Genomic DNA, 27,566 nt, shown 5'->3' on the forward strand with positions numbered 1-27,566 from the left:
TGTCTGCTTGCCTGCTTAGTTTTAAAAAATTGTTTTGTTTTTGGCCATTTCTTTAGGAAAGGGAAGTTTGTCCAAGTTAATGTCTGGGAATGCACATCAGGAGTTGGATTAATTAGAGAGGTAGTAGAGAGTTGTGGTGAAGGCAGACAGATCTGGAATTGAACCCTTATTTTGCTGTCTATTAACCTTGTAAAGGTATTTGAGCTGTCTTTGCCTTAGCTTCTTTATCTGTAAAATGGAATACTATAATAATGCCTACTCGTAAGTTGTTGTAAAGATTAAATGAGAGTGATGTAAAGCTCTTAGGTGCTACCAGTGCTACTGTGCCCCAACAATAAGGCCAGTTAATATTGGTTGGCAAAATTTCTGACACCATTTGGGAGACTGGTTGACTTTGGCTCCCATGGTGATTTGCATCCAGATAGATGTGGAAGATCCTCCTCCTTCCACTTCCAAAAAGTGGAAGGTCTGAAGAGAGAGATGAATCAATCAATGTCTACTCTGGAGTATTAAAACTGACTTCAAAAATCTATGTCAGAAGAGGGAAGGAAAAATAATACCTTTTAATGTTTTGTTTGTTATTTTTATGTTTACTGTAAGTAATAACAAACACAAAAGTCATTCTTTTTCCCCCTGCGGGGGATCCAGTATGGGTGGACTCACACACAGTGCACATTGGTTAGTTGAAGTGGGGGGAGGGGTAAACGCCCAGCTGTAGGATAAAGGACAGCTGGTGTAGAGAATTCCCAGTAGGCCTTCTGGACCGGGGTCTCCAGTGTGGCTGGATCATCATTCCAGGAAGTTTTGTCTGCAGTTGTCAGGACAGGTGGCTGATAGCTATGCCAGGATGAGAGTAGAACAAGCCACACCTACTGGACACAGGTCTGCTTGGCCACTTGGGTGAGGAGTGTATGGAAGGAGTAGGGAGGAAACAGCCCATTAGTGAGGTCAGAAATAGACAGGAAGAGGACAGTAACATTTTATTCATGGTCATGAAATGAATGCCTGTCCCCCACCCTTTAAACAGGTGATGGCCGTGAAAACAGAGTTGAACTAATGTGTTGATCAGCTTTTCCACAGCTGTTAAATGCTTGAAATTCCAGGCTCTGCAGTGGTTCTCAGACTGGGGAGACTAAAGTTTAGAGTATATCAGAATTTTTAAGGGAACTTGTTCAAAGTGCAAAATTCCTGGGATTCTGATCCAAGAAGTCCTGGCTTGAGCCTGGGAGTATGTGTTTTAATACCCGCAAGCAAACATTTTTCCCCCAACTTTTTTTTGGCCAGTAAGAAGTATATTTTACAATGGCTCCCCTGGATGTGTATCTGAAACAAAAGTTTTACAAAATTATATATCCCCTTACTAAGGTATTTTCTATTTTATCCTAGCTCATTCTTTAAAGGAAAAAAAAAATGCTTAGCAAACTCACTAAATTGATGTTATGATCCATCAGTGAACCTCAGCCTACGGTTCCCAAATCTCAGCTCTGGGAGAACCTCAAGGGATCCTCCCAGTCATCTGTGTTTGTTCTGTAACTTCCTTTCAGTGATTCAACAAATATGTAATGAGCACCAGTGTAGGGATTGTGACTACAGCACAGAATGAGACAGGCAAAAGACCCCGCCCTTACACTGTACCTTATTCTTCATATCCCAATTTCCAGTTTTTTCATTACTCCTCTCACATCCCAGGGTTGGAGAACTTTTCCCAGAAATAAAGGGTTTGGGGCTGAGGAGTGCATTGGGGATAACCCTGCTTAGTTTTGCTGTGTTTTGCTTTTTCACCTACCAGCCTAGCAAAAAACACAAAAGTCCTCAAAGCGAATACAATCTCATATTTACTCTTTATGTTTTATGGGAAGAGGAAGGAAAACTCATCTGGGATTGCAAAATTGTTTATAGTTGTCCAGAAAGGAGGCATGGGGTGTTGCTACTTGACACAAATAGTCGTCAAATCCTGTTACATGAATAAAAACAAACTAATGCCTGGTAGGTATAAGTACCAGCGCTTCAGTGTCTGCTTCTGCTGCAAGTTTAATTTAATTATTTCTGCTTAAAGCAGGGGTTCTCAACCTTCCTCATGCCGTGATGTATTTTCATTGTTACAAAGGGTTTGCACCCCACAGGTTGAGAACTGCTGGCTTAAAGAGAGGAACAATTTTAAAAGTCAAAATTTTGGTTATGATTAGGATTACTTTGGATTTTCAGCTTGAACCTAAGCATAGGCAATGTCCTGAGAAATATGTCAAGTAAGGTGAGTTACCTATACTGCATAGGAAACCTCCGGTAAGCCTCTCTGCCCAGAGGAGTGTGGAAAGTATACAAGGTAAAGAGATTACAGAAGTGGGAGGGTGGGTTTGTACCTGAGGAATAACTGGAAACAGTAGTGGGTGAAGTAGGTTTGCTGATCTGGCCAGTTTGTGTCCTTTCCTGGCCTTAAAGTGTGTTTACTGTCACGGCTTTGAAGACTGGAGGCCTTGGGCTTAATAACTGTTTCCTTTAGTGTGGGGCTGGTGTGCAGCCATGGTCGGTTTAGCAGAGCAAATGGAGAAATGATTTCTGATTTTCCTTCCATGACGCCATAGTCAAGAATCCAGGAAACAGATGCTGATGTTTTGAGAATTAAATATGGCAAGTAAAATTAGATTAAGCATGTCACAGCCTGCATGCCAGTTATTAAAGCAGCTATCAGAGAAAAACGGCCCCTTCTGCCAGGTCAGCAGTCCACCCCAGGGCCCTCAAATCAGTGTCACCTCCCGCGACCAGCTGAGAGGAGCCTGGGGTCATTGCTCCTTCCTTTTGTGGTGAACTCACTGGTACCTCTCAGCTTCTTTATTTTAGTTACTCCTTTTCCCCCCACCACTCACTCCCTAACCCTAAGTGATTTCTTTTCCCCTAGAAAGTCAGATTTAATTCTCAGATTTTCTAAATTTGTAGAATGCTTATTGCTCAGAACAGAGGAGAGCGTAGAATCTTAGAGCATGCTAGGGTAGGAAGAGGGCACAATGGTAATAATAGTACACGGGGTTGCTGCAAAAACTCGAGTGAGTGTGCTTTAATAAATGCCTGAAACTTTTTTCAGGCTTCCAATAAATGGCAGTCTTAATTGTCAGATTATGTACTTGTTTACTAGTTCATCTCCCAGTGAGGCTGGCAGGCAAGGGTTGTGGCTTACACCCAACTCCCAGCACTAGAGCATCCATGAAATGTTTGTCGAAGTGGAGTCATAGGCCATCTTTGTCAATTTGAATGAGGAAACTGGTCCTAAAACACCAACAGTCTTGTCTATATATAAAATGAAGTCCGCATTCTCTTTGGGGTGTTCGTCGTTCCTTTGTGAAATTATCAATTGAGCACATCCCTGTATTCAGCTCTGTCTTCGGCCCTGGACGTGTAATAGTTAATTGGTTAATAAGGATTAACTTGTCCCTATTAGTACATTCACTGTTTGCATGAAGAGGGAGTAAAAGTAAATATTCATCTAGTCCTATTAGGCGCAAGGAATGGCGTTGGATGCTGGATGTAGGGCTGAGGTGGTGTTCTGGGTGGGAGTGCTTCTTCAAGCAAATGCCATTTAAGCCATATAATCTGGAGGACAAATAGGAGTTGGTTGGGTGAAGATAGAAGTTGGAGCACAAAGCCCTCTTAGCTCGGAACTATTTCCTCGCATGTTTATGGCCTAGGTCTTCTGGCCTCTGCTTTCATTGCTCTGCCAATTTTTCTTCCTAGCGTTTAAATTTAAATTACCTATCTTCTATTGCTCTTCTTTTTTTGTTTTTTGAGGCAATCTCATTCTTTTGCCCCAAGCTAGACTGTAGTTGAGTCAGCCTAGCTCACAGCAACCTCAAACTCTTGAGCTCAAGCCATCCTCCTGCCTCAGTCTCCCAAAAAGCTGGGACGACAAGCGCCCAGCTACTTTTTCTATTTTTATTTTTTATTTTACTTATTTATTTGGGCCGGGGTTGGGTTCAAACTCGCCACCTCTGGCATATGGGGCTAGTACCCTACTCCTTGGAGCCACAGGCACCGCCTTATTATTTTTTTTTTTTTTTAGAGACAGAGTTTCACTTTATTACTCTGGATAGTGTTGTGACATCACAGCTCATAGCAACTTCTAAGTCCTGGGCTTAGGTGATTCTCTTGCCTCAGCCTCCTGAGTAGCTGGGACTACAGGTGCCCACTACAACACCTGGCTATTTTTTGTTGCAGTTTGGCCAGGGCTGGGTTCGAACCTACCAACCTCGGTATATGGGACTGGGGCGCTACCCACTGAGCCACAGGTGCTGCCCGTACTTTTTCTATTTTTAATAGAGATGAGAAATCTTGCCCTTGCTCAGACTGGTTTCAAGTGATCCTCCTGGAATGCTAGGATTACAGCCTTGAGCCACTGCTTCTGGCCCTCCTATTGTTCTTCAAATTGTTTTTTATTTCTTAATGTCTTCCTAATAAAATAGGAAGCGCTAAGTTTTTTAATTTATTTATATTTCTCCTGCTCCCAGCAAGCTTTTTCAGTTTCCTTTCCCCAACTATTTTACTGGACACCATCAGTGCTATCTATAGCCCCTTAACACCATTTCCTTACTGCCAGAGGCTATTACCTGCACCTAGAAGTGACTCTGTGCTCCAGGGCTTTCTCTGGTCAGGAATGCTGACAGCCCCCCACTCAGTCTGACTGCCGTTAGGGGTACAGCTCTGGGTCAGGTTTAGATGGTCTGCTGGTGTCCTGGGAAGATCAGAGTCCCAGTTGCCCATGGCATTAACCTATCCCAAGTTGACTTCTTCCCTTCTGCTTTTCTCTTCTGCACTTTTTCCAGGGTTCCTGGCATCACTTACCAAATAGACTACTTGAAATCAGATCCTTAGGACCCAGACTTAGATAGAGGGAAGATACTGGGTTTTGGTAAATCACACCTGTTCAGACTGTGCATGTTTGCCTGCAGGTGAAAATTCAGAACAGCCCAGGAAAACAAAAGGACAAGAAGGCGAGGGCGGCGCCTGTGGCTCAAAGGAGTAGGGTGCCAGCCCCATATACCGCCAGCAGCGCCCCCACTCTGCGCTTTCCTCATGAGAGGAAAATGTGCAGACTTAATAGGGAAAGGAGGGAATAGAGGCGGGAAAGAAAAAGTTTGACTCTCTGCTGTAATATTTAATCTTTTATTGTTATTGTTTAATCTTAACATTAACCAACTTTGCAAAATAAATCTTTTTTATTTCCATTCCTACAGAAGTAGAAACTGAGGCCCAGAGAAATTTAAGTAACTTGCCTAATTCACAGACTCGAGGGTGGCATAGCCGGTTAAGTCTGTCCCATAGCTCTTAGAGTTGATGGGAGGTCATGCACCGGCCATCTCAGGATGGGCTCTGCAGATCTTAGTAAAATCTCAACATAATTGATTCAAGATAACTATGTATGCATTTTTTTGCCAGATAAAATACTAGAATGTAATTTACCTATGCAAGAGGCAGCAGAGGTGGGAGAGTTTGATTCCTGGGAGAAAAGCATACTTTGTTTCAACTTTCCAATTTGAGGGATAGGATAAAAGCCTGGTTTGAGAACCTTTGACTTTGAAGGAGCTTTGTGGTAATAACAGGGTGGTTGCTATACTGAGGAGCCTTGGCTCAACCTCCAGCTGTCTTCTTGGGTCATGGTCCAGGGTCAGTAGGGATGATCTGCCTTCATTTCTCTACCCCTGGCCTTCAGGGCTGCAGTTAGTCCTTTAATTTTCTCGTGGAGAGATGGGGGGCAACATTCATTGAGCAACTACATGCCTGTTATTCATTCTCCAAAAGAGGCCACTTCCTCCAGGAAGACCTCCCTGACCACTGTTTCACGCCCACATGCTGCACAGCATCCTGGTGCCTCTTGGAACCCATCAGGATGGTTTATCCTGTTTGTCTTTTAAACTCTGAGCAGAAGAAGTGTCAGGATCAAGTGTTGTTTATCTTTGTATTCCTAGAATCTAGAACAGACCTCGGCATACAGTATATGTTTAATAAATATTTAAATGGATTGTGGTAGTTCCTGGAAACACATAGATTATAAAAAAACAAACCCAGGCTCTCTTTCTCAAGAACTTGTGGCCTTGGCGGGGGAGGAGGGCCTAGACAGATGAGTAAGTTAATAATGAAGTTATGGTAAGTAAGCGACCTGTCCTTGGCGATATCATAGGAAGCATTGCATAGGAGTTGGGGCTTTAATAGGGATTTGATTTGAAATGAATAGGAATCAGGGGAGGGGGTGCGTGGGCATGTACTGACTCATGGAGATGTGGCGAAGAATGACTCAGTCTAAGAATTACAGGTAGCCCCAAATGGCTGGAACACGTTTCTAGATAACAAACCTAGCAGAACGTGTTGGGCCCTGGCTAAAAGCTTTACATTTTGCATTAAGTCATGGGGACTTCAGGCTAAATATCCGGGGGGAACTGTTGAAGGGCTGTTAAGGGAAGGGCATGATTGTCTTTTAAACTCTGAGCAGAATAAATGTCGGAACCATGTGTTGTTTATCTTTGTATTCCTAGAACCTAGACCAGGCCTCAGCATACAGTATATATTTAATAAATATTTAAATGGATGTGGTAGTTCCTGAGAATACGTAGATTATAAGAAAACAAACCCAGGTTCTTTTTCTCAAGAACTTGTGGCCTTGGCGGGGCAGCACCTGCGATGCTTGTCACCCTCCTTGGTATACTTCTCCATCGTGTCCTGAAGCCCGGCACAGGCACATGCTCGGTAGATACTGGTACAGCTGTGGGGTAGAGGACAGCTCTAGAGCTGGTGTGGAAGACTGAGGGGGGAGAGACCCAAGGAGGCAGTCACTGGACTCCTCTCACCACTCTCACAGTATACCATTGGCACATACTCACTTCCTTCTCGCCCATTCTCATGTTATCCTCGTCTTGTGGGCTTATTCCTTGTATTCCTACCTAAGAATTTAATATTTGTTGAATAGCTAGAGATTGTGTTTGTAAAAAATTGGTCTCTGACCTTCTATTGTGAGCACAGCAGCTAGAGTAATCCTTTTAACACTTGACAGTCTGTCATTTCTATACTCAGAAATGGCCCCCAGCCAAAGGCCTTATGATGTGACCCAGCTGATCTCACCTCTCCGAGTTCATCTTATATCAACCCCCTCGCTCACTCTGCTCTTCTACAGGGCCTCCTTGCCGTACCTCAGGACAGACATGCTATTCCTTGCACCTAGAACTGCTCCCAGAACAGCAGTTCTCAACCTGTGGGTCGCGACCCCTTTGTAACCACTGCCCCAGAAACTCATAGGGTTCATTCCTTGCTTTGTTCAAGCCCTTGCTGTGTGATCACGGTCTGAGGCCTTCCCTGACACAGTGTTCAGACGTGTAACACTCCCTTCTGGGCGCTCCCGTTTTCTCGTCTGTGCGGTTTAATTTTTCTGCATAGCACTAATCATTTTAACATATTTTGCAATTCACTTACTGTTCTACATGTGACTGGCCGTCCCCATCACTAAACTAAGTTGCATGAAGATAAAGCGTTTTGTCTGTCTTGTTTGCTGCTCTTTCCTCAGCACCTAAAATGGTACCTAGCACCACAACGGGAGCTCAGTAAATGTTTGTTGAATTAAGAAATGAGAGTACCCTTTTGACGTTAGTGCCTGTGATAAATTGACTTTAGTGTGCTTTCTGTACATCTGAAAGAAGAGGGTGGCTTCTTTTGCTTTTTAAGTAAGATCATCATGGAGTCCATATCAGAGAGATGAGGCCTTGCTTAGCAACCAGAAGCATCAGGATATTGTAGACACCACTGTAGGATGTGTGATGGGGTGGGGACTTGCTCTATGCCACTGCTCATGTCATCCTTGCCTACATATGGCCAGCTGGTGATGAAGCAAACAAGGATATGAAAAATAGTCTTGGCTTTCTCTTTTCTCATTTGCTGAGAAAGTGTGGTGCTCGTTTCAGAGTACACAGACAGTGGTTGAACAGAAAAATCATTGTGAGGATGAATCATCGGTGTTAAATTCCCCTTCTAGCTGAATATTGTGCATCCTCTCCATGCTTGGAAGGCCTCAGTGGATGGGAAAGGGTAAGAGAATGGTGATGGGCAAACATGTTTTTCCTTCTCCAAGGTGTTTCATGGGACTCCCTTCCAGACGAGCTGCTTTTGGGCATCTTTTCCTGTCTGTGCCTCCCTGAGCTGCTAAAGGTCTCCGGTGTTTGCAAGAGGTGGTATCGCCTAGCGTAAGTATTTGTCACCCCTTTGGCATATGTAGGGGAGGAAGAGAAGAAGAAGGTCATTCATTTTGTTCCGGTCAAACTAAAAACTATAAGAAAAGGAGCAGCACGGAGCAAACTGGGGATCTTCCTGCTTTTATTACTAGTGAGTGTCCTCATTTCACAGTGGCAGGGGGGACTTACCCGTTCTGAAAACCTCTTTGCCCTGCATTCATGTTAGCCCGTGGAGACTCTGGGGCAGGCAGTGTGCTGAGAGAAAGGAGGGAGTTACGGAGGTGCATGAACACGGCTGTTCCTCTCCGCAGTGGGCTGGCAAGAAGCAGGGTGGGGAGAGAGAACACGAGGCCCTGCCGTTAGACCCCAGTGCGAGCCCAGCCTCTGCCAGGTGCACTTTGCATGACCCGAGAAAGTCAACAGATGCTGACTCAGTCTCCCCGTATATACAGGGGGCAGTGTGGTACCTCTAGCACAGGGCAGTTATGGGGCTTACGTGTGAAGATGCTGGTGCAGGGCCTCACTCAGAGACATGTTCAGCACAGGGCAGCCACTGTGAGTGTTTTTACTGTTTGGGCCAACACTGTTCAGGTGTGGAAAGTGAACTGCACATGGAAAGTTTTGGGGAGCTGGGAAGGTAGTAACAGGCCTCAAGTCAGAGAAAGCCTATATTCTGTATTTTCAATAGGAACTTGAAATATGTAGAAAGAGAACGATGGAAGCTTATCCCTGACATGACCAAGAAATAGTCAGTAGTGCCTTAAGACTATCACAGCTAATTGTGTAGTCAGCTTAAAAACAAAGGTCCCCTCAGAATTTGCTTTAGAAGGATTTAGTACCTGTGACCTGGTTAGTAATGTTGTAGTGGGCTTCCAGCTTTCAGGGTGACCAACCTCCCACATCATGCACCCCCTCTTCTCTAGGTTTGATGAGTCCCTATGGCAGACGTTAGACCTCACAGGTAAAAATCTGAGCCCAGATGTGATTGGCCGGTTGCTGTCTCGAGGGGTGATTGCCTTTCGCTGCCCACGATCATTTGTAGATCAACCATTGGTGGAACATTTCAGGTAAACAAGAAAAATCCCCAGAAATGACTGTTTCTCAATCTTGAGGTACAGATAAATCCAGACTTCTGTTTAGCTTTTCTGGTTTTCCAGTCCGTGGTGGTGTGGGATGTGAGTTGCGTGCTTTCCCCATGCACCTTCTGTTTGCATGTCACATGTGTTTTTGACACCATTTGACTCAGGATTACTGTTAGGCTCTTCCCAGGGGTAAAGATGCGCATTTAGCTCCTCAAGTCTGGTCCTCCGCAGGTGGATTGTGAGTTTCCCTAGGTCACAGCCAAGCAGAACGCTCCATTACAGATGCAAGGCAGGCTGGTGGTCTCCCCACTGCTCATTTCTGATAAGCAAAAGTCTGAGGACTCTGCAGGTTTCTACTCGGGGATTTCTGATCGTACCATGGGGAAGAATGCCCTCTTTTTCCTGTGTGGAATATTTTGAGAAAATACTTCTATTACTGATAATTTGGCAATATGAAGGTTTATGGCCACCATCTCATCTTAATCCACTTGCTGGCCTGGGACAAAGTATGTCCTGTACACTCTGGACACTCAGTTCCTCATGTATAGCTCAGCCCTCTCTTTCAAATTCCCACATTTCAAATTACTTAAAAACTTCACCTGAATTTCAACTACTTCAGTATTAGCGTATCTAAAGTTAAACTTGGCCTCCCTTTAAAACATGCTCTTCTACTGTCTTCCCTGTGTTAGTAAATACCACTGCCTCTCACGCACTCACCCACCAGAAACCAGGACTCATTACAAGCTTAACTTCCCCAGCCACATCCAACTCATTCCCATCATGCCCAGGAATCCTCTTCAATTTGAGTGAGGATGGGAATAAGCTGGTTCCAATGTGTTTTAGAGTCAATACTTGAAATGTGTATTTAGGATCTTCTTTGTCATTGGCTGGTCATTTGGGGAGAAGGGGTCTCATTTGATCTGGATGTACCTGTGAGAGCCACCTTACCAAGCCTCTTTTTTCCTTCTGCACTCAGCCCTTTTCGTGTTCAGCATATGGACCTGTCAAACTCAGTCATGGATGTGTCTATCCTCCATGGCATTCTGTCTCAGTGCTCCAAGTTACAGAATCTGAGCCTGGAAGGCCTGCGGCTTTCGGATCCCATCGTCAAGTGAGTGACGGCCAGACTATGTCACAAAGGCAACAGTTTTTATTATGTGAATTATGTTCCCTGTGTATAACTGGGATGCCGTTCTACCATATCTAGTTGGACATAGAAAATATCTAGTGCAATAAGGACTCCAGCTTCTGCAAAATTTTCCCAGACTCCTGGAGATAACAAAAGTTTGAATGGTAACTGCAGTAGAACCTCCTTAGTTCACCACTTCCCTACATTGGCCACCTCTTTAAGTTGACCTAATTTTCCTAGACTGGACACGGACCACATGTACATATCAGTCGAGTAGGCCTAGTTCTTAGGTTGACCACCTCTGAGTGTTGCCCAGGTACAGTCCCTTGGGTGTGCAGAGATTCTACTGTATGTGCTAGGTTCTAGAGATACAAGGATGAACAATTCCTGGTCCCTGTCTCATTGATGGGAGCGACAGATAATTACCCTGTAGTATGTTTATTAAATGCCTTGATGTTTATTTGGCAACACACACGCAGGAGACCTAATTAAATTTAGGGAGGGCAGCCTTCTTAGAGGAAGTGACTCTTAAGCCAAGTATTAAGGATATCTAGGTAGGATCTCCAAATGACAGGACAAAGGAAGCAGCCAGAGTGAAGCTGCCTGTGGGGTTCTAAACTCTTAAGTAGTTGGAAGTGGCTAGAGCACAAGACTCAGACGTAGGGAGGGAAGTGACAGGAGGTGAGCAGAGTCAGAGACCAGATTACAATGGGCCTCTGTGTCCCTGTAAGAAGCCTGGACTCTGGGGTAGTATATAAAGAGGGGAGCATGGAGGAGAGAGTGGTCTGAGAATGGTGGGAACACGTCAGAGTTGGAATTTAGCAAATTAACCAGGCACCGTGGAGGGTCCATCAGACATAGAAGAAACTAGGGGAGTTTGGATATTGTTGGGTTCATTCAGGTGAGAAAAGAAGAAACCTGATATAAAAAATGTAATAGCAGCTAACATTTGGGAGGCATTGATCATGTACCAGGTACTAACTTCTTTAAATGCATTCTTATTTCATTCTGACAGCAACCCGATAAAGTATGTTCTTACTGTTACCTGTTTATGGATATGGAAAATGAGAGACTAAATAATTTGTTCCAAGCCACACAGAGGTGGCTGAACCAAAATTTGAACCTTAATCAGAATTCTTGCTGTTCATCACTAAGTTTCACTGACAAAGGACATTTGGGAATGTTATAAAAGAGAAGGCAGATTTGAGAGACGTTTAATCAAAAGAACCTATTGATTTTACAAGTAAAAGTTTGTCTATAAGCTAATTCCAATTATGGGTGAAATGGATATATGTTTATTTCATTGTTTTTTTAATTCAAAAAGTATCCTGATGTTTCTTACACATTTATTCTATGCTAAGTCCCTTATTACGTTATACATAGTATCATTTAATCTTAATAACCTATTAAGTGATATGTGAATTTTATTTATGTTTTAGACACAGAGTCTCATCCTGCTGCCCAGGCTGGAGTGCCATGGCAGGATCATGGCTCACTGCAGACTTGAACTCTTAGGCTCAAGTGGTTCTCCTGCCTCAGCTTTCTAAGTACCTGGGACTGCAGGTGTTCACCACCATGCATGGACTTTTTATAGAGACTGGGTCATGCTGTGTTGCCTTGGCTGGTCTCAAACCCCTGTCCTAAAACAATCCTTCACCTCAGCTTCTGAAAGTGTTGGGACTGAAGACATGAGCTATCATAGTGAATTTAAACTCACTTCTCTTTACAACAGTGTTTTTCAACCTTTTTTATCTGTGGCAGACTATAGTTAAACTTTTGTGGCACACTTAAATTATGGTGGTCAAAAATAAGAATTAAAAAAAGAATATACTCAGTGGGTAGGGTGCCAGCCCCATATACCAAGGGTGGCGGCTTCAAACCTAGCCCCAGCCAAACTGCAACAAAAAAATAGCTGGGCGTTATGGTGGGCACTTGTAGTCCCAGCTACTCGGGAGACTGAGGCAAGAGAATCACCTAAGCCCAGGAGTTGGAGGTTGCTATGAGCTGTGTGATGCCATGGCACTCTACCGAGGGCGGTAAAGTGAGACTCAGTCTCTACAAAAAAAAATATATACTTACTGTGCTTTGAACTTCCTTCAAAAGTAATTTAATTTTTAAAATTTTTCATGGCACACAGGCATATGTCCTTAAATACACTAGTCTGCTTTTATCTGAATGTTTATTGATCAAAAAGAATGTCTGCTGGTCTTATTCTTCTGGTTTTATTCTCTTTTTCTAGTAATCTTGCGCAGAACTCAAACTTAATCCGCCTAAATCTTTCTGGGTGTTCTGGATTCTCTGAAATGGCCCTGAAGACTTTGCTAAGCAGCTGTTCCAGGTAGGAAAGTTTTGAGATTTGATTATAGAACCATTGTATCAAATTAGCCTTAACATGTAAGTAGAATTGGATAAATTTTTCAAGCTATTCCTGACTCTTTACTTTAGGCTCTTCATTTGGATAATATAATGTTCTTTGCCCTCAAATTTTTTTGTCTAAACTCAGGAGTGTGTTTAACAACCTCTGGTTGAAAGAAAACTGTTTACACTGACTGTACTGTCTGGTTCTTTCCAACAATACTTGTAGACTTAAGTTGTTTTTGATCAAGTCAGTGTATTGTAAATATAGACCATAAATTTGGGCGATTGCATTAACAACATCTTTTATAATAATGTCAGCGGATAAAGGCTGCAGAGTTACAGATATTACTAAGTGAGGGAATATGTGGTTTTATAGAATCTACAATACTGTGTGCACATGTGTATGCTTTTTTTTGAGACAGTCTCAAGCTGTCACCCTGGATCGAGTGCCATGGCATCATCATAGCTTATAGCAATCTCCCAACTCTCGGGCTCAAGCAATCTTCTTGCCTCAATTTTTTCTATTTTTAATAGAGATGGGGTCTCGCTGTTACTTGGGCTGCTCTGATCTCGAACCCACCTGCTCAGTCTCCTAGGGTGCTAGGATTATAGGCGTGAGGCACCACACCCAGCCTGTATGTGCTTTTTTAAATATCACCTGGTCTCTGTGGTATAGTATTTGTACATGTACTATTAATGATCTGTTGAAAATAGATTGCCCTTGGATAAAAATATTACCTGTGAGATAACATGTATATTCCTACATTTAGTTAGCAGAGCCGGGAAGTGGAGAGTGGGGTTTAATATGGTGGGACATTTTCTCTAAAACCCTCATTTGCTAGATTAGCGGAGGCATGTAAGATGCAGTGGCAGCATATCTTTATTAGGAATTCCCAGTGCATCCATGAATTTTTTTACAAACATTTCAGTGATGACTCAGTCTGTGGTTGGTGGTGACTTGAGAAAGAAAACATCAAGGCTAGAATTCTTGCTTTCAGTCTTGGAATGAAGCTTGAGCTGGTGGGAGAGGAAGGTGCTTCCTTCCATTTCCAGAAGGGGGCAGCATTCACTAAGGCCTTTCTTTGATCCCCAATCAACTTGAAGGGGCAAACCCGGCAGGCTCTCTGCTGCGAGAGACACAGGCATTCTGTGCATAACATCTAAGGAATCTACTGTGTATGTTCTTAATATGCAGCTTAATGCAAACCCATTCCTGTGTGACGGTTTCATACTTTTCTGTTTCCCTCCTTTTGTGCAGACTGGAAGAGCTGAACCTCTCTTGGTGTTATGACTTCACTGAGAAGCATGTGCAAGTTGCTGTTGCACACGTGTCGGAGACCATCACCCAGCTGAATCTCAGTGGCTACCGAAAGAACCTCCAGAAGTCAGGTTAGCACTTCTGGGCCTGGGCTGCTAGGAATAGGTTGGATTTATTGAGCTGCTCCTCTGCGCTCTTCTACATAAGTGGTCTCATTTCAGCCAGTACATGTGTTACTTCCATTTTTCAGCTGCTAATCAAAAGGGTTCAGTCATGGTGAGCAGCTAGATCTGAACTCAGGATTTAGAAGTAGAAACCTTTAGACTTGAAAATTATTTTTAAGCAGAGCTTCTTTTAATCAATTCAATTGTTTGTTAAAACACCAGCATAAGGGCAGTGCCTGTGACTCAAAGGAGTAGGGTGCCGGCCCCATATGCTGGAGGTGGTGGGTTCAAACCCAGCCCCAGCCAAAAACAGCAAAAAAAAAAAAAAAAAAAAAACCAACATAAATAAATAGACAAAGGATAGTATTTGATTAGTGTTAAGTAGTGGTTCTCAACTGAGGGGTAATTTTGCCTGCCAAGACATTTGGCAATGTCTGTAGACATTTTTGATTGTAGCTGCAGGGGAGTTGCTGGCATCTAGTAAGCAGAAGCCAGGAGTACTGCTCAACTCTGCCTGGGACAGCAGGAACTCTGTCTGCATGGGATAGCACACAGAAAACAATCTGGCTGAAATGTCAGTAGTGCCAAGGTTGAAAAGTTCCTATTTATAACTTTTACTTTTTAATTCAGTCTGTGAGGGCAAAAGGGTAGTTTAGATGAACACAGGTACTTTGAAGTCAGGAATAGTGGGTAATAGTTATGGTTTCATAAACCTTAACATTTGGTTATGCTTTGTTTCATTTGTATAATATTGAGGAAATCTTGATTGGCAAAGAGAAATGGTTGCAAATGGCAAGAATTCAGTTAGGCTAACGTTCAGTCTGTAGTCTATACAAATCCTATTTAAACTAGCAGCATACATCAGTCATTTTGACCTCCTGATACTGGTACTAACTCATTTAAGTATATATGTTTTATTTATTAGTTTTTATTATACTTAAAAAGATTTTAATCAAACATTTGCAGAATCTATCCTAAAATTTAAGTAACATTTGAACTACTTCTCCAGGACATAATGTGTCTTTTGATAAGTAAGTATCCGGCATACCTAAGGACTCAGATTTGGACCATTCTCTTTCCAAATGCTTGCATTCTCAGACAGGCAGAACATTTTCTTTAGAGACTCATCAAAACAGCAAACATATCTTGATTTCTTACCACTCTCCCCACCCAGTATTTCCGTTCTACATTTTTTCCCTTTAAACACTATTTTAAATCTGATGCTAATATTATACAGTCATTCTCAAAAATATGTAAAATATAGAAAAACACAACTCACCACAATCCAACATCTTGCCAGTCTTTTCTCTTGTGCAAAAGTGTTTCTTTTTTTTTTTTATGACACGTAATATATAAGATACTTTGTAATATGCTATTTTTTTTTCCAGGTAACCTCATTTTCAATGGCTATGTGATATTCTATCAAATAGATCTGGAATAATTTATATTAAGGCAATAATTTATGTAGTTGATCTCCTTCTAACGGACACTTGGAATCTTGCTAGTTTTTCCTTTCTATAAACAACTTTCTAATGGACAGAGAGAAATCTTTGGGTGCACTTATAAGGATAGATTTCTTTTTATTATTTTTGTTTTTACATGTATGTGTGTTTATTAGGTTTCCACTTTTTACCTTCACAAAATTAAAAAGGCTTAAAATTTAATAACAATAACAAAGGATAGATTCTTAAAAGTGGAATTACTTAAAAGTAGAATCAAAGATTAGCCACTGTTTTCAAGGTTTCAATAGTTTTTGCCAAATTACCTTCCGGGGAGTTTAAGCTCCCACCCAGGAGTATCCCCTTCATGTAGAATCCCACCACTTTTGGTTCTTCCCTGTTCATTCACCAGGGAAGGGAAGGCAGTGCCCCATTTACAATCTTTCCCACATCTGGGTCTCCCACTACTTACTGGAAGTTTTTCTGAAATGAACTAAAGCTCTGGCTGTAAGGTTGAGAAACCACTCTATTCAAACCACTGTTAATTAAGCTAAACTCTTCTCTTTGTTTCTTCAAGAAAAAGAACCTGTTTACTGAGTTTTGGCAGAAATATTAGGTAATAAACTCCTGCTTGCTAGACACATTGAGGGCAAGAGCAAAGAGACAGAGGACAGAGTATGGACTGAAGTGTTAGTGGAAGGAAAAAAATTACATTAATGTCTTTAACAATAGCATACACCATTTCCTTATGTAGAAGATAATATGGATTTGGGTCTTTGTTTTTTTTTTTAAAACAGTCTCATTATGTCACCCTCGGTAGAGTGTTGTGGCATCACAGCTCACAGCAACCTCACACTCTTGGACTTAAAAGATTTTCTTCCCTCAGCCTCCCAAGTAGCTGGGACTACAGGCACCTGCCACAACACCTGGCTATTTTTTGGTTGTAATTGTCATTGTTATTTGGCAGGCCCGGACTGGGTTTGAACCCACCAGCTCTGGTTTTATATGTGATTGGCACCCTAGCTACTGAGCTACAGGTGCTGAGCCTATGGATTTGGTTTTAGCTCATAATCTGGCGCCAGACTCCCTTGGGTTCAAATACTCACTCTGACATTTACTGGGTAGCCTTGAGCAAGTTGCCTAAATGTCTGTTCCTCATTCCTCATCAATAAAATAGAGGTAAATAGAGTCCACCTGTAAAAGAACAGATGAGTCAATATGTGTACACCACATGGAGCACTTTTGGCACATAGAGCTCAGTTCTGTTGGCTATTAGCATTATTGCCTCCACCTCCATCACTGCTTTTCCATGGGGTAATGGATAAGCACTCAACAGGGGCCTGGAAGACCTTGATCTCTGTGGCTAAAAATCGCCTGTCCTCTGAAGTGATGGTTTGCATTACATGGTTTCTAAGATCCCTTCTAGCTCAAGTGGATCTACTGTTTGTGATAACATGAAGGGGGCAGTGAAGACAGATTCTTGGCAGTGACTACTGTTGGCTAAACCTTCCTGCCAAGGGAAGAAGGGGCTTAAATGAAGACCGGAGATGGAAACCTATTTTATCCCCAAGTGTTTGGTTCTTTCTTCAGTGGTGTCAAAGTAAAGTTGCATCAGATTTTGTTGATAGCTATTTGGCCACTCAGCATTTTATTGTGCACTTTCTTCAATTTTTGTTCATTAAACAAATGTTGGTTGAGCACCTACGATGCCTGAAGCTCTCTTCCAGACTCAGGTGATGTAGCTTTGAATAAAACACAGGTAGTCACTCTTGTGAAGCTTGCTTTCTAATGGGAGAGCCAGACAATAAACAAATTTTCTAAATGTTATGAAAGGAGGTAAAAATATAAGTAGGAAAAATAAAGCAGAGTAAACAGGTAGAATGTGACTGAAAGGGGACTAGATTGGGGTGGAATAGACAATGAGAAGGTCTCTCTAAAGCAGGCATCCTCAAACTACGGCCCTCAGGCCACATGCGGCCCACCGGGTGTTTTTGCTGCCTGTCCTGCTTAGCAGCCATCTCGTCCCGCGGCCCCCAGTCTGGCCCTCCAGTGGTCTGAGGGACAGTGAACTGGCCCCCTGTTTAAAAAGTCTGAGGACCCCTGTGAGTTGACACTTGAGCAGGTGATTGAGTAAAGTAGGAATCCATATGGATATGTGAGAGAAGAACATTCTATCTAGAAAAGGACCAGCAAGTGCAAAGACCTTGATATGAAACCAGTATGGAAGAGGGACCTAGGAAGACAGAGGAGATGAAATAACCATGAGCTTGGCTTGGCCACCTATAGCTCAACGGGCTAGGGTGCCAGCCACGTACACTGAAGCTGGCAGGTTCAAATCCAGCCTGGGCCTGCCAAACAACAGTGACAACTACAACCAAAATATAGCCGGGTGTTGTGGTGGGTGCCTATAGTCCTGGCTACTTGGGAGGCTGAGGCAAGAGAAGCCCAAAAGTTAGAGGTTGCTGTGAGCTATGATGTCACGGTACTCTACAACTCTGTCTCAAAAAAAAAAAGAGAGAAAGAAAGAATCTCTGAGCCAAGGATAGAAGCTTTGGATTTTTCCTGAATGAGATGGGAAGCCATTAGAGTATTTTGAGCAGCAATGTTATGATCTGACTGAATTTTAAAAAACTTACTCTAGTGCTACATTGAGAAAAGGCTTAAGGGTAGAAGTGTGAAGTAGGGCAGCTAAGAGACTGGGTGGTCATGTTTAAGGTCGTAAGAAATGATCAGATTGGTGGCACATTTTGAAAACTGATATAATAGGATTTGATGACAGACTAGCTGTGGGATGTGAGAAAAACACTCAATTTTGAGTGCAAGAGTGTTGGCCCAAGCAACGTTATGAAGTTGTCACTTATCGAAATGGGAAAGACTTTAGGGAAGGAGCAGATTGAGGAGAGAAATTGAGCATTTGGCTTTAGACATAAATTTGGTTGCCTAACCATGAAGCACTGTGTGTATGTCCAGGCTGGGAAAGTCCAAGTCCAGAATTCAGGGGAAAAGGTGTAGCCAAAGATGCAGCTGTGAGAAGGAAAAACCCTCAAATGTTAATGAAGTTTGCCAGTTGTTTTATATAAGTAATATTTATTGATTTAAAAAATCAATAAATAAAACCCTCAAATGTTAATGAAGTTTGCCGGTTGTTTTATATAAAGTAGCCCACATAACTTTCTTCCAAATTCTGAAAAGTTACCTATACTCCCAACAGTATAGGTCAGTAGAATTAACATTTTGGTATATTTCCTTCCAGCCTTTTTTTTGTCTTTCTTCCCTTTCTGTGTACACATTTGAGTGTACATGAGAGTTTGTATATGTATTTTCGTTAAACTGAGATTATAATGCATTGTATACATTTTGTTGTGTTTACTATGCAATATATCTCTGTATTTTTTCATGTCATGAAATGTTATCAAAAAGCATTTTAAGAATAACAATTAGCATTGTATCCATGGCATGGGTGAGGTTAACATATTAAGCTGTAATAATTGGAAAAGAGGCTGTTACAACTATTGCTTCATTGGCTGTATTCATAAAAGTAGAATTATTAGACAAAGGGGCAAAATGAGTAGTGCTCTGAATTCTTTAAAATGGTGATCAGTTTAGCCTCCTGCAAATCTGTACATAAAACTAAATATCTACTTGTCACTAGTTCATCATAGCTCACCACAACCTCAAACTGCTATACAAAAGCAATTTCTCTTGCCTCAGCCTCTTGAGTAGCTGGGACTACAGGCATATACCACTCTGCCCCCTTTATTTTTCTATTTTTATATAGTTTGTCTTTTTTTTTCTTTATAAGACTTAATTCTTTGATGAATGTTGTAAACACTACCCCCAGTTTTCTGTTACCTGTTTTCTTTTAAAAAATGTATGTAGTAAATTTAAGCATGTGTTCCCCGTAAGTTTTCTTCTGTGTTTAAAAATGCCTGACCAATCCCAAGATTCAATAAATAATTTTCCATATTTTTGCATTTAGAACTTTTTATGTGAAATTTCTTTGGGTAAATTTATCTGGAATAGCAATATTTTAAAATAATCTATGATTTGCTTCCGGGATTTAAAGTACCACCTTTACCATGGTTTGTTTACATGTTCTAGTGTGTTTATATATTCAAGTGTTTGGTTTTGCATTTTGCTATCATGAATGGGATTGTTTTCTCCTCCATTATTTTTTTAGCCAGTTATTGCTAATACATAGATAAGCCAAGGATCAGTCCTTTTGCATTTCTAGTCGTTTTTCCAAACATGATTCTCTCGGGTTTTCTGGGTAGAAAATTTTGTATGACAAGATGATCGTTTTTAATCTTTCTAATAGTGTGCAACTCTAATTGCATTGTTCAAACTTCTAGCACAATGTTAAGTGCCAATAGTGACAGCAGATGTTCTTGTCTTGTTCCTCATTTAATAGTGACCATCATGTATGTTTCTTTTTCCTAGATGTCTCTACTTTAGTTAGAAGATGCCCCAATCTTGTCCACCTAGACTTAAGGTATTTTTTTGTTTGTTTGTTTTAGATCAAAGTTGAAAAAAATCTTCATTTCTCATTGAGTGGGGAAATGATCTTAATGTTGAATTGAAGAAACTAAGCAGTAACTTATTTCTGTCTTTTCCATCTAGGATCAATGGTGGTTTTGAATGTTTTCTTCTGCTTTGTTACAGTGATAGTGTTATGCTAAAGAATGACTGCTTTCAGGAATTTTACCAGCTCAACTACCTCCAACATCTATCACTCAGTCGGTGCTATGATATAATACCTGAAACTTTACTGTAAGTATGTTTTATTTTTAATACTAATAGAAGACAGGGACCAACAGAGATGCCACCTGCTGTTAAAATCCATTATTATTAATAGCAGATGTTTAAAATTTAAACATTAATATTTGTATACCACAAACTGGCCAGGAAAGCCAGCAGAGAAACCAAGGCAGAGTGTTTTGCTTAAAATGTCTTGTAACATTGAGTTGTCTGAGATTTTCACTAAACATTTACTACTAGATAGTTTTAATTACTAACTTAGCATACTAATATCTTTGGAGGATTTGGAAGAGATGCAGATCGCCTTTACCTTCTGGGAACACAGTAGACAGAAGCAGACCCAGTATGTGTGGGTTGGTGTCTCTGCTGTCTCCCCCACAACCCCCCAATTTTTCAAATCAACTCAATTGAATCCTAAGACCTTCATCTGAGCTCAAAGGAAAAGGTCTGCACCATCTATTGATGTATGTCCTAGATGGTCAAGGAATAGGAAGAGTAGAAACATGTAGGTGGTATATATCATGATAGTCTGATGCTCTCTTTGAACAGGGGGTAAATTAAGGTCCAAAAAAGGTAAAGTGATTTTTCAAACCAGATCTTTGGAACCTACAGCCCCAGGCCTCGTGTGGCCCTCCAGATCCCAAGGTATGGCCTCTCGACTGAATTTAAACTCACAGAACAAGGATTAAAAGGATTTGTTCTGAAAAATTTGGGTTTAGTCAAAATGCCACACTCAAAGATCCAGAAGGCTACCGGTGACCCCAAGGCTGCAGGTTCCCTGCCCTTATATCTGCATCTAATCAGCTCAGCAAGTCCACAGAAGCAAGGGAGTACAAAGAAAAAGGCAGTCTAGTCCATCTTTCTTTTGGGAACCACGTCTACAAGTTACCCTGGGAATAATATCATCTTTCTGTTTTTAAAGTGGTTTCCTTTATTTTATCCCAAAGACCCAGGAAAATCTTGGTAATGTCACATGTAAATGTGCAGCAATTTTACTAAAAACCACAAGAGGTCAGTATCTTGGCCCTGGTCGTTTGTCTATTTGTTATGGCCAACATTCCCTGAGTCTACTGCAGAACTCATTAAATGAAAGTAAGTTAGCTTTGAGTTCCTACTTGAGAAGGATGTAAACTTGAATGACAATTTATTAGTCTTTAATTGTTTGTATCTTATAAGTTAGTTTTAAAAATTAATGAATAAATCACATACTCCAGCTGTACAAAGTTAATGGGTAAAATTAGAAAATCTGGTAATCGTGTGTTTTTATTAATCTTGGGGCTCAGGGCCTGAACTGGTATCTCATTTGGAAAAGCATTGCCTAAAAAAGGATGCTTAGATGGCTCTCAGATATGGGGGTTTAAATTCATATATGTGGAACTCTTATTAAAATTCCTGCCCTCTCTATTTTCTAGCATCCAGAACTCCTAGGACCTTCTAACGTCTACCCAAAAAGGTTTCTCTGTCATCCATTCTTTCCTGTCCTTGCCAAAGGGCTCCTGCTTCTTTGCCTGTGCAGCCCCCTGGGGAGTGTGATGATAATTCTTTTCTGGTTGCTTTTCTCAAGAGAATATGTCCATGTTTCTTGCTTTTGTTCCTTCTCTGCAGAAAGAAGCTCAGCAGGTAATAATCCAAATGCTTTTTCTTAATCAGAGGCTGTGAGCCCTCACAGTTTAGCATTTTTATCTAGTGGGAGAATAACAGTAAAAGCAATACCTGCATAATAATCACGTAGTAATACCTATAGGTAGTGGGAATTGATGGTTAAGAAAATGGGCCTGAAGCTACAGACCTAGGGGTGAACTTTCACTTCATTACTATTGTTCGTCTAAATCTCATCATGAAATAAGAGAAACAGGAGCATTAGGAAATTATAAATCAGACCACCAGATAGAGTGAGAAGAAAAAAGATGCCATTCTTGAACTTTAAGGTAAAAAAGTGTGATTTTATGTTGTGAATCCTTTAAGATGAATTTTTTGGTACCCTATCCTTAATAGTTACTCAAGATAAAATGAGAATTAGAAGGACTCTAATTTCAGACATTCTGTCAGCTGATATATTTGAGATTCATTATAAAAATTCCAGGGTGCCTCAATAATTTCTAGAGAGCTGTGTATACTAAAGAATTTAAGAGGCTAGCGCCTGTAGTACAGTGGTTAGGGCGCCAGCCACATACATCCAGAGTAGCGGGTTCAAACCCAGCCTGGGCCAACTAAACAACAATGACAACTGCAACAAAAAAAATAGCTGGGCGTTGTGGTGGGTGCCTGTAGTCCCAGCTACTTGGGAGGCTTAGGCAAGAGAATTTACTTAAGCCCGAGAGTTTGAGGTTGCTGTGAGATGTGACTGCCATAGCACTCTACCATGTGCGACATACTGAGACTCTGTCTCAAAAAAAAAAATAAAGAAAGAATTTAAGGCTATTTCTTAGAACTGAGAAAATAAAATTAATCTTTCTTCTATAATGCTTTAAAATACTCAGGAAATTGTAGGTTTTTCTTCCTCAGGATCTATTCCCATTGTATTTATTCTCTTCTTAATTAGTCCTGTTCCCTGTATCTAAACATTCTTTTTTTTTTAATTTTTATTAAATCATAGCTGTGTACATTGATACTATCATGGGATACAGTGTGCGCTAAACTTTCTTTTAATTATTCCCTATTTCTTGTTCAAGTAAGAAACTCAAGCTGGAAATAGTAAAATGATCTGAGATTAGGGGAGACTGAAGTCTCCTGTGGTGGGAGATTTGCACTTAAGGCATTTAAGGTTTTATATGGATTATTTGAGGTAAGGAATAAACCTGTGAAAGAGTTTGTCGATATCTTCTACTTACTAAAATTAAACAAAGATACTTAAGACATTATTGATTTTGCACTTCTTCACTAGAAACAATAGCTCTAAACCGTTCATCCCTGTTTGCTGTCTATCCCTTTCATTGCTCTTCACTACCTTCCTTCCTTCATGGTATTAAAATACTCACCAATGTGTGTTCTGTGTTGTTCGTAGGCAATGCCCATACCAAGAGGGTTTGGGGTTGTTGCTTGTTTTTGCTGTGGTTGTGGGGTTTTTGTTTGTTTTGGTCTCCTTAAAATTTTAGAGACTTTCTGGGTTTTTGGCTTGAGAACTGGTCCTTCACCCATCATCCCATCTTATTTATACGCTCCCCTTCTCCCATGTAACACCCCTGTGTGCTCTGAGAATCTAGTCTTAATTTCTGTCCTCATCAAATCTCTCTCCCAGCGCTGTTGCGAGAACATTCCCTCCTTTGCCATCTGCCATACCTCCTTTTCCTACTCCCACCTACACTTTCTTCTTTTAAATGTGATGCACTACAAAATGGCTCACCAACTGGGCTAAATTGGGTACCCCAGAACCAGAATTCACACAGTTACTGCAAAGTTCTCATTTCTCAAATTCCAAGTAAGAGGGATTCAAAGTTGGAATGGGATGACTGTCATCTTGACTGATAAGTACAAACATCTGTGTATTGTGACTTATATACTCCTATTTCTACATTCCCGAAATCAGTTTACTTTAAAAATGACAGCAATTTGTTCTTCCTGATTTTTCTTTTGGTCTGTCTTACTCTCCCTTTATGAATAAGTGTATTTATTTTATTTTGACAGTGCTTGTATTTCCTACATTACCCTTCATCTTCTATTCAGCTAACATATATGAAAGAGCTGTAGGGTTTAAGACACCTTCTGGAATGTAGAACACATCCATTTAGAGGGGGAATGGGAAGACTGGAAGAACAGGTTATGCGAAGAAGGGCATCAGGCCAGCTGAACAAGCCTGGATTCTGTAAACAGGAGGCAGGCATCAGAGGTTTTAGAGCAGAGGAATGACATAATCTGAGCTAGGCTTTAGGAGGATGCATTGCGATATTGGTATATATCTGGAAGGAAAAAAGATGGGAGGCCAGGTGACAGTTTCTAGAAGGAAAGTTTGTTTTTTATTTTTAAGTCATATTGACCATGTGAAAATATAGAGGATGCTTGTAACTCCAGGTCATTGATGTGTTGTTCATTGATCTGTAGTGAAATTTTGTTGAAATTTCAAAATGTTCCCTTTCCTGAGACTTTGTACTATGTCCCAACCTGGAGCAAATACAGATCAGAGAGATGAATTTTTAGGCACATAGATCTAGGTTAAGAAGAAAGAATTATTACCAAAACCAAACAGTATTTATTTTGAAGAAACAGGCTCCCTTTTTTTGTGAACCAGAATTTTGCTGTTGACAGAGTCATATTTTACCTAGTTTGAAATACCTAAGAGGATGGACTTATCTGTGACGGAAAAATAATGGTAACCTGGAAAGCAGGGGAAATGGCTATTGCCTCCTAGGAGTGGCTATTTTAGTGGAAAGGTGTGATCGGTCACCCATTTTCTCCGTCTGTACTCAACTATGTAACTCCCATCTAAAATATCTTGGGAAAGTCACTGGTAGTTTTCATCACACATAATGGACTTACTGAGTCTGAACCATTTTTAAGAATTCCATCAACCCTGCTGACATCTCCTTTTGAGAAATGGAGCCCGGTTCAAAGAAAGGTCAACTCCATATCCTTAAATCGTTTGGTGGTGGTTCCAGCCGATACCACAGAAAACATGGACTGTTACTTGCTTGCTAATTTCTTCTCACAACATGGTAACCCCTTTTGCGGTCACTTTATAAATTAAGAATGGAGAAAGGAAGCAAAAATGATTAGATTTTAAATAAGCCTCAGCATGTCTAAAGTTGTTAGGAGCCTCAGTCAACAAAATGCACCTCTGTATTTCCTAGACCGGCCATGTTGCCGGAGCCCTGTGGTCTGTGCTTTCCAATTTGATACACCTTTGCTGTTTTCTCCAATCAAAATCATTTATTGCAAATGATGTTTACAGATGCCTTTAACAGAATATGATACGAATTATAAAACTGGGTGGGATAACTCTAGTTGAACAGTTTCTGTAGATACTGCTACTCTCAAAGTCTCTTTTTTTCTTTCCAGTGAACTTGGAGAAATTCCCACGCTTAAAACACTACAAGTTTTTGGAATCGTGCCAGATGGTACCCTTCAACTGTTAAAGGAAGCCCTTCCTCATCTACAGATTAACTGCTCCCATTTTACTACCATTGCCAGGCCAACTACTGGCAACAAAAAGAACCAGGAGATATGGGGCATCAGATGTCGACTGACACTGCAAAAGCCCAGTTGTCTATGAAGTATTTATTGCAGAATGGTGTCCCTCTTTTTTTGGAACAGGAGAAAAAGGCAGGAACCCAAGTGCTAGAGCATTCTGCTGGTTTTAGTCTTGGTTTTCCCTTTGCCTTCATTCTGCAAGTATAGTAGGGAACCATATGAGAGGGAAACTATGAAGTCTTGCTTGTTTGAAATGACTGTCAAAGCTTGTGTCATTGCTTTGTTCTTAAGAGCTAAAGTTCTAGGCCTTATGAAATTTTAGGAGAATAAGTCTGTAATTTCAAAGATACTTTAAAGAACGAAATTTGAGCCACCTCTTCCAAGTGCCCTTATTAAGTCTGTTCAGAATCAATCTTAAAAATTACCACTGGCAGAGTTTCCATAGCCTGTGTGGTATCTTTTATCTATTTAACTTTTCAATATTGCTTTATAAGATATGACTTGGAAAACAATAAGCTATTCTGTATGTAAGCTAAACAGAAAGTGAATCATAGGATAGTAGAATTTGAGGCAATCGCCTCTGGGGATAAGGAAAAAAATACATTTTAGTTTTGCCTTTAAGTTGAAAATTAGGTGAAGAGAAATAAATAGGCACATGTAATTTACCTTAAAATCTAAATAAAAAACAAGAGAACAACCAGAGGTATAGAATTTATATAGGATTTGAAGGTTCAAGAGATAATTTCTTATGTCAGGTTAATTTGAAATATACTTTCATGTTCATTAAGGTACTGTACTCCCAGAATTCTAAATTATGTGAAAAATAATTATGTTTTTCTAACTTCATAATTGAATTATGTCACATGGGTTCTTTGACTTTTAAAATGACTTGCTTTGTTTTAGAAAGATTGTATTAACGCAGTCTCTATTCTTGAAGAGTTGCATGGAAGAATACTGAAGTAGCCTGCTGTTTTTCTTTAGTGCTGAGATTCTTGAGGTTATTTTTATATTATTCTAGAATCAGGTATTTTAAATTGCCTTTTTTTTTTTTTTTTTACTGGTCTCTTACAATAATTGTCTGAAGTGATTCATCTTATAGGGACCATTTAGGTATGGGACCTGAAGTTCCCTAATAAGAACTGTATGTTCCCTTCAATCGGAAATACACACTACTGGCAGGTATGTCCATGCAGTTCCAGAGCAGTAAGTACTACTTGTACCCAAGGGAAAGCTAAGGTTCAGATGTTGAACCTTTAGATAGTATCAGTGAATTTTTTTTTTTAAGTTGGTACATAGATGCAAAAAGATTAAATTCTTTTTAAAATCACAGAAAACTGGTTTAAATTGATGACCTCATATTTTTAAAATGCAACAAAAAAGCCAAACACATCCTTTCTATTAACTTTTTTTAAAAATCAAAATTCTTAAATGTTACATGTAATAGTTTCAAGTGCCCTTATCTGCTCAGACCTAAGGAAGAACATTTTAGAGTAGTGTTACACAGGAAATGATTATGCTTCGATTTCTTCGTAGGTAGGAAGTGCTAAATACTACTTGAAATTATTGTTTACAGATTAGGGCAAGGGCTGATGATAGTGTCAGGTTGGACTCTGACTTCCGGGAAGCCCTCAGACATGCAGTACTTCCAAACTCAAGTCCAGCCATAAGCTATTTTGCCAACGTGTCAGAGTAATCCATATTTTTGTATGTGATTCTACTTTTATAGACTTGTTTTAAATAAAACACATTTTTATAAAAATAAGTACTTCAACTAAGTTGTATTCTTTTATTCTTCCTCTTTTGTTCTTAAGTACTGTAGTGAAAATTAGAAAGCATTCAGTGTGGTATGCCATTTAGTTTGGAGGCCTGTGAAGTTCAAAAGAGAGCTTCAGAATGGTGCTTTTTGACCTCTGCTTCATGCTCATCAAATTCAAATTATAGTTGATGATGCTTTTTGCAAAGGTGCTAAATATAGGCTTATTGGCCCTAATGTGTTTTCAAAAGTAATATATAACGTTTGAATTCAAGTGATTAATGTGATAGCCAAATACTA

General features: G+C 40.5%; 1 protein-coding gene across 1 annotated transcript in view; it reads left to right on the plus strand.

Annotated features, from left to right (window-relative positions):
• SKP2 (S-phase kinase associated protein 2) overlaps positions 1–26,537 on the plus strand; it is a 29,250-nt gene extending 2,713 nt beyond the window's left edge. Inside the window, exons 3-10 of the mRNA XM_003792942.3 lie at positions 8,102–8,213; positions 9,125–9,268; positions 10,260–10,394; positions 12,652–12,750; positions 14,029–14,159; positions 20,072–20,123; positions 20,294–20,401; positions 25,382–26,537. Of these exons, the coding sequence (XP_003792990.1) occupies positions 8,102–8,213; positions 9,125–9,268; positions 10,260–10,394; positions 12,652–12,750; positions 14,029–14,159; positions 20,072–20,123; positions 20,294–20,401; positions 25,382–25,595 (995 nt within the window). The 3' untranslated portion in view covers positions 25,596–26,537. The remainder of the gene's footprint in view (positions 1–8,101; positions 8,214–9,124; positions 9,269–10,259; positions 10,395–12,651; positions 12,751–14,028; positions 14,160–20,071; positions 20,124–20,293; positions 20,402–25,381) is intronic.
• Positions 26,538–27,566: the final 1,029 nt, after the last annotated feature.

The sequence above is a fragment of the Otolemur garnettii genome, unplaced genomic scaffold (genome assembly GCF_000181295.1).
Source record: "Otolemur garnettii isolate 467f Iridium unplaced genomic scaffold, OtoGar3 scaffold00063, whole genome shotgun sequence".
Lineage (NCBI taxonomy): Eukaryota > Metazoa > Chordata > Mammalia > Primates > Galagidae > Otolemur > Otolemur garnettii.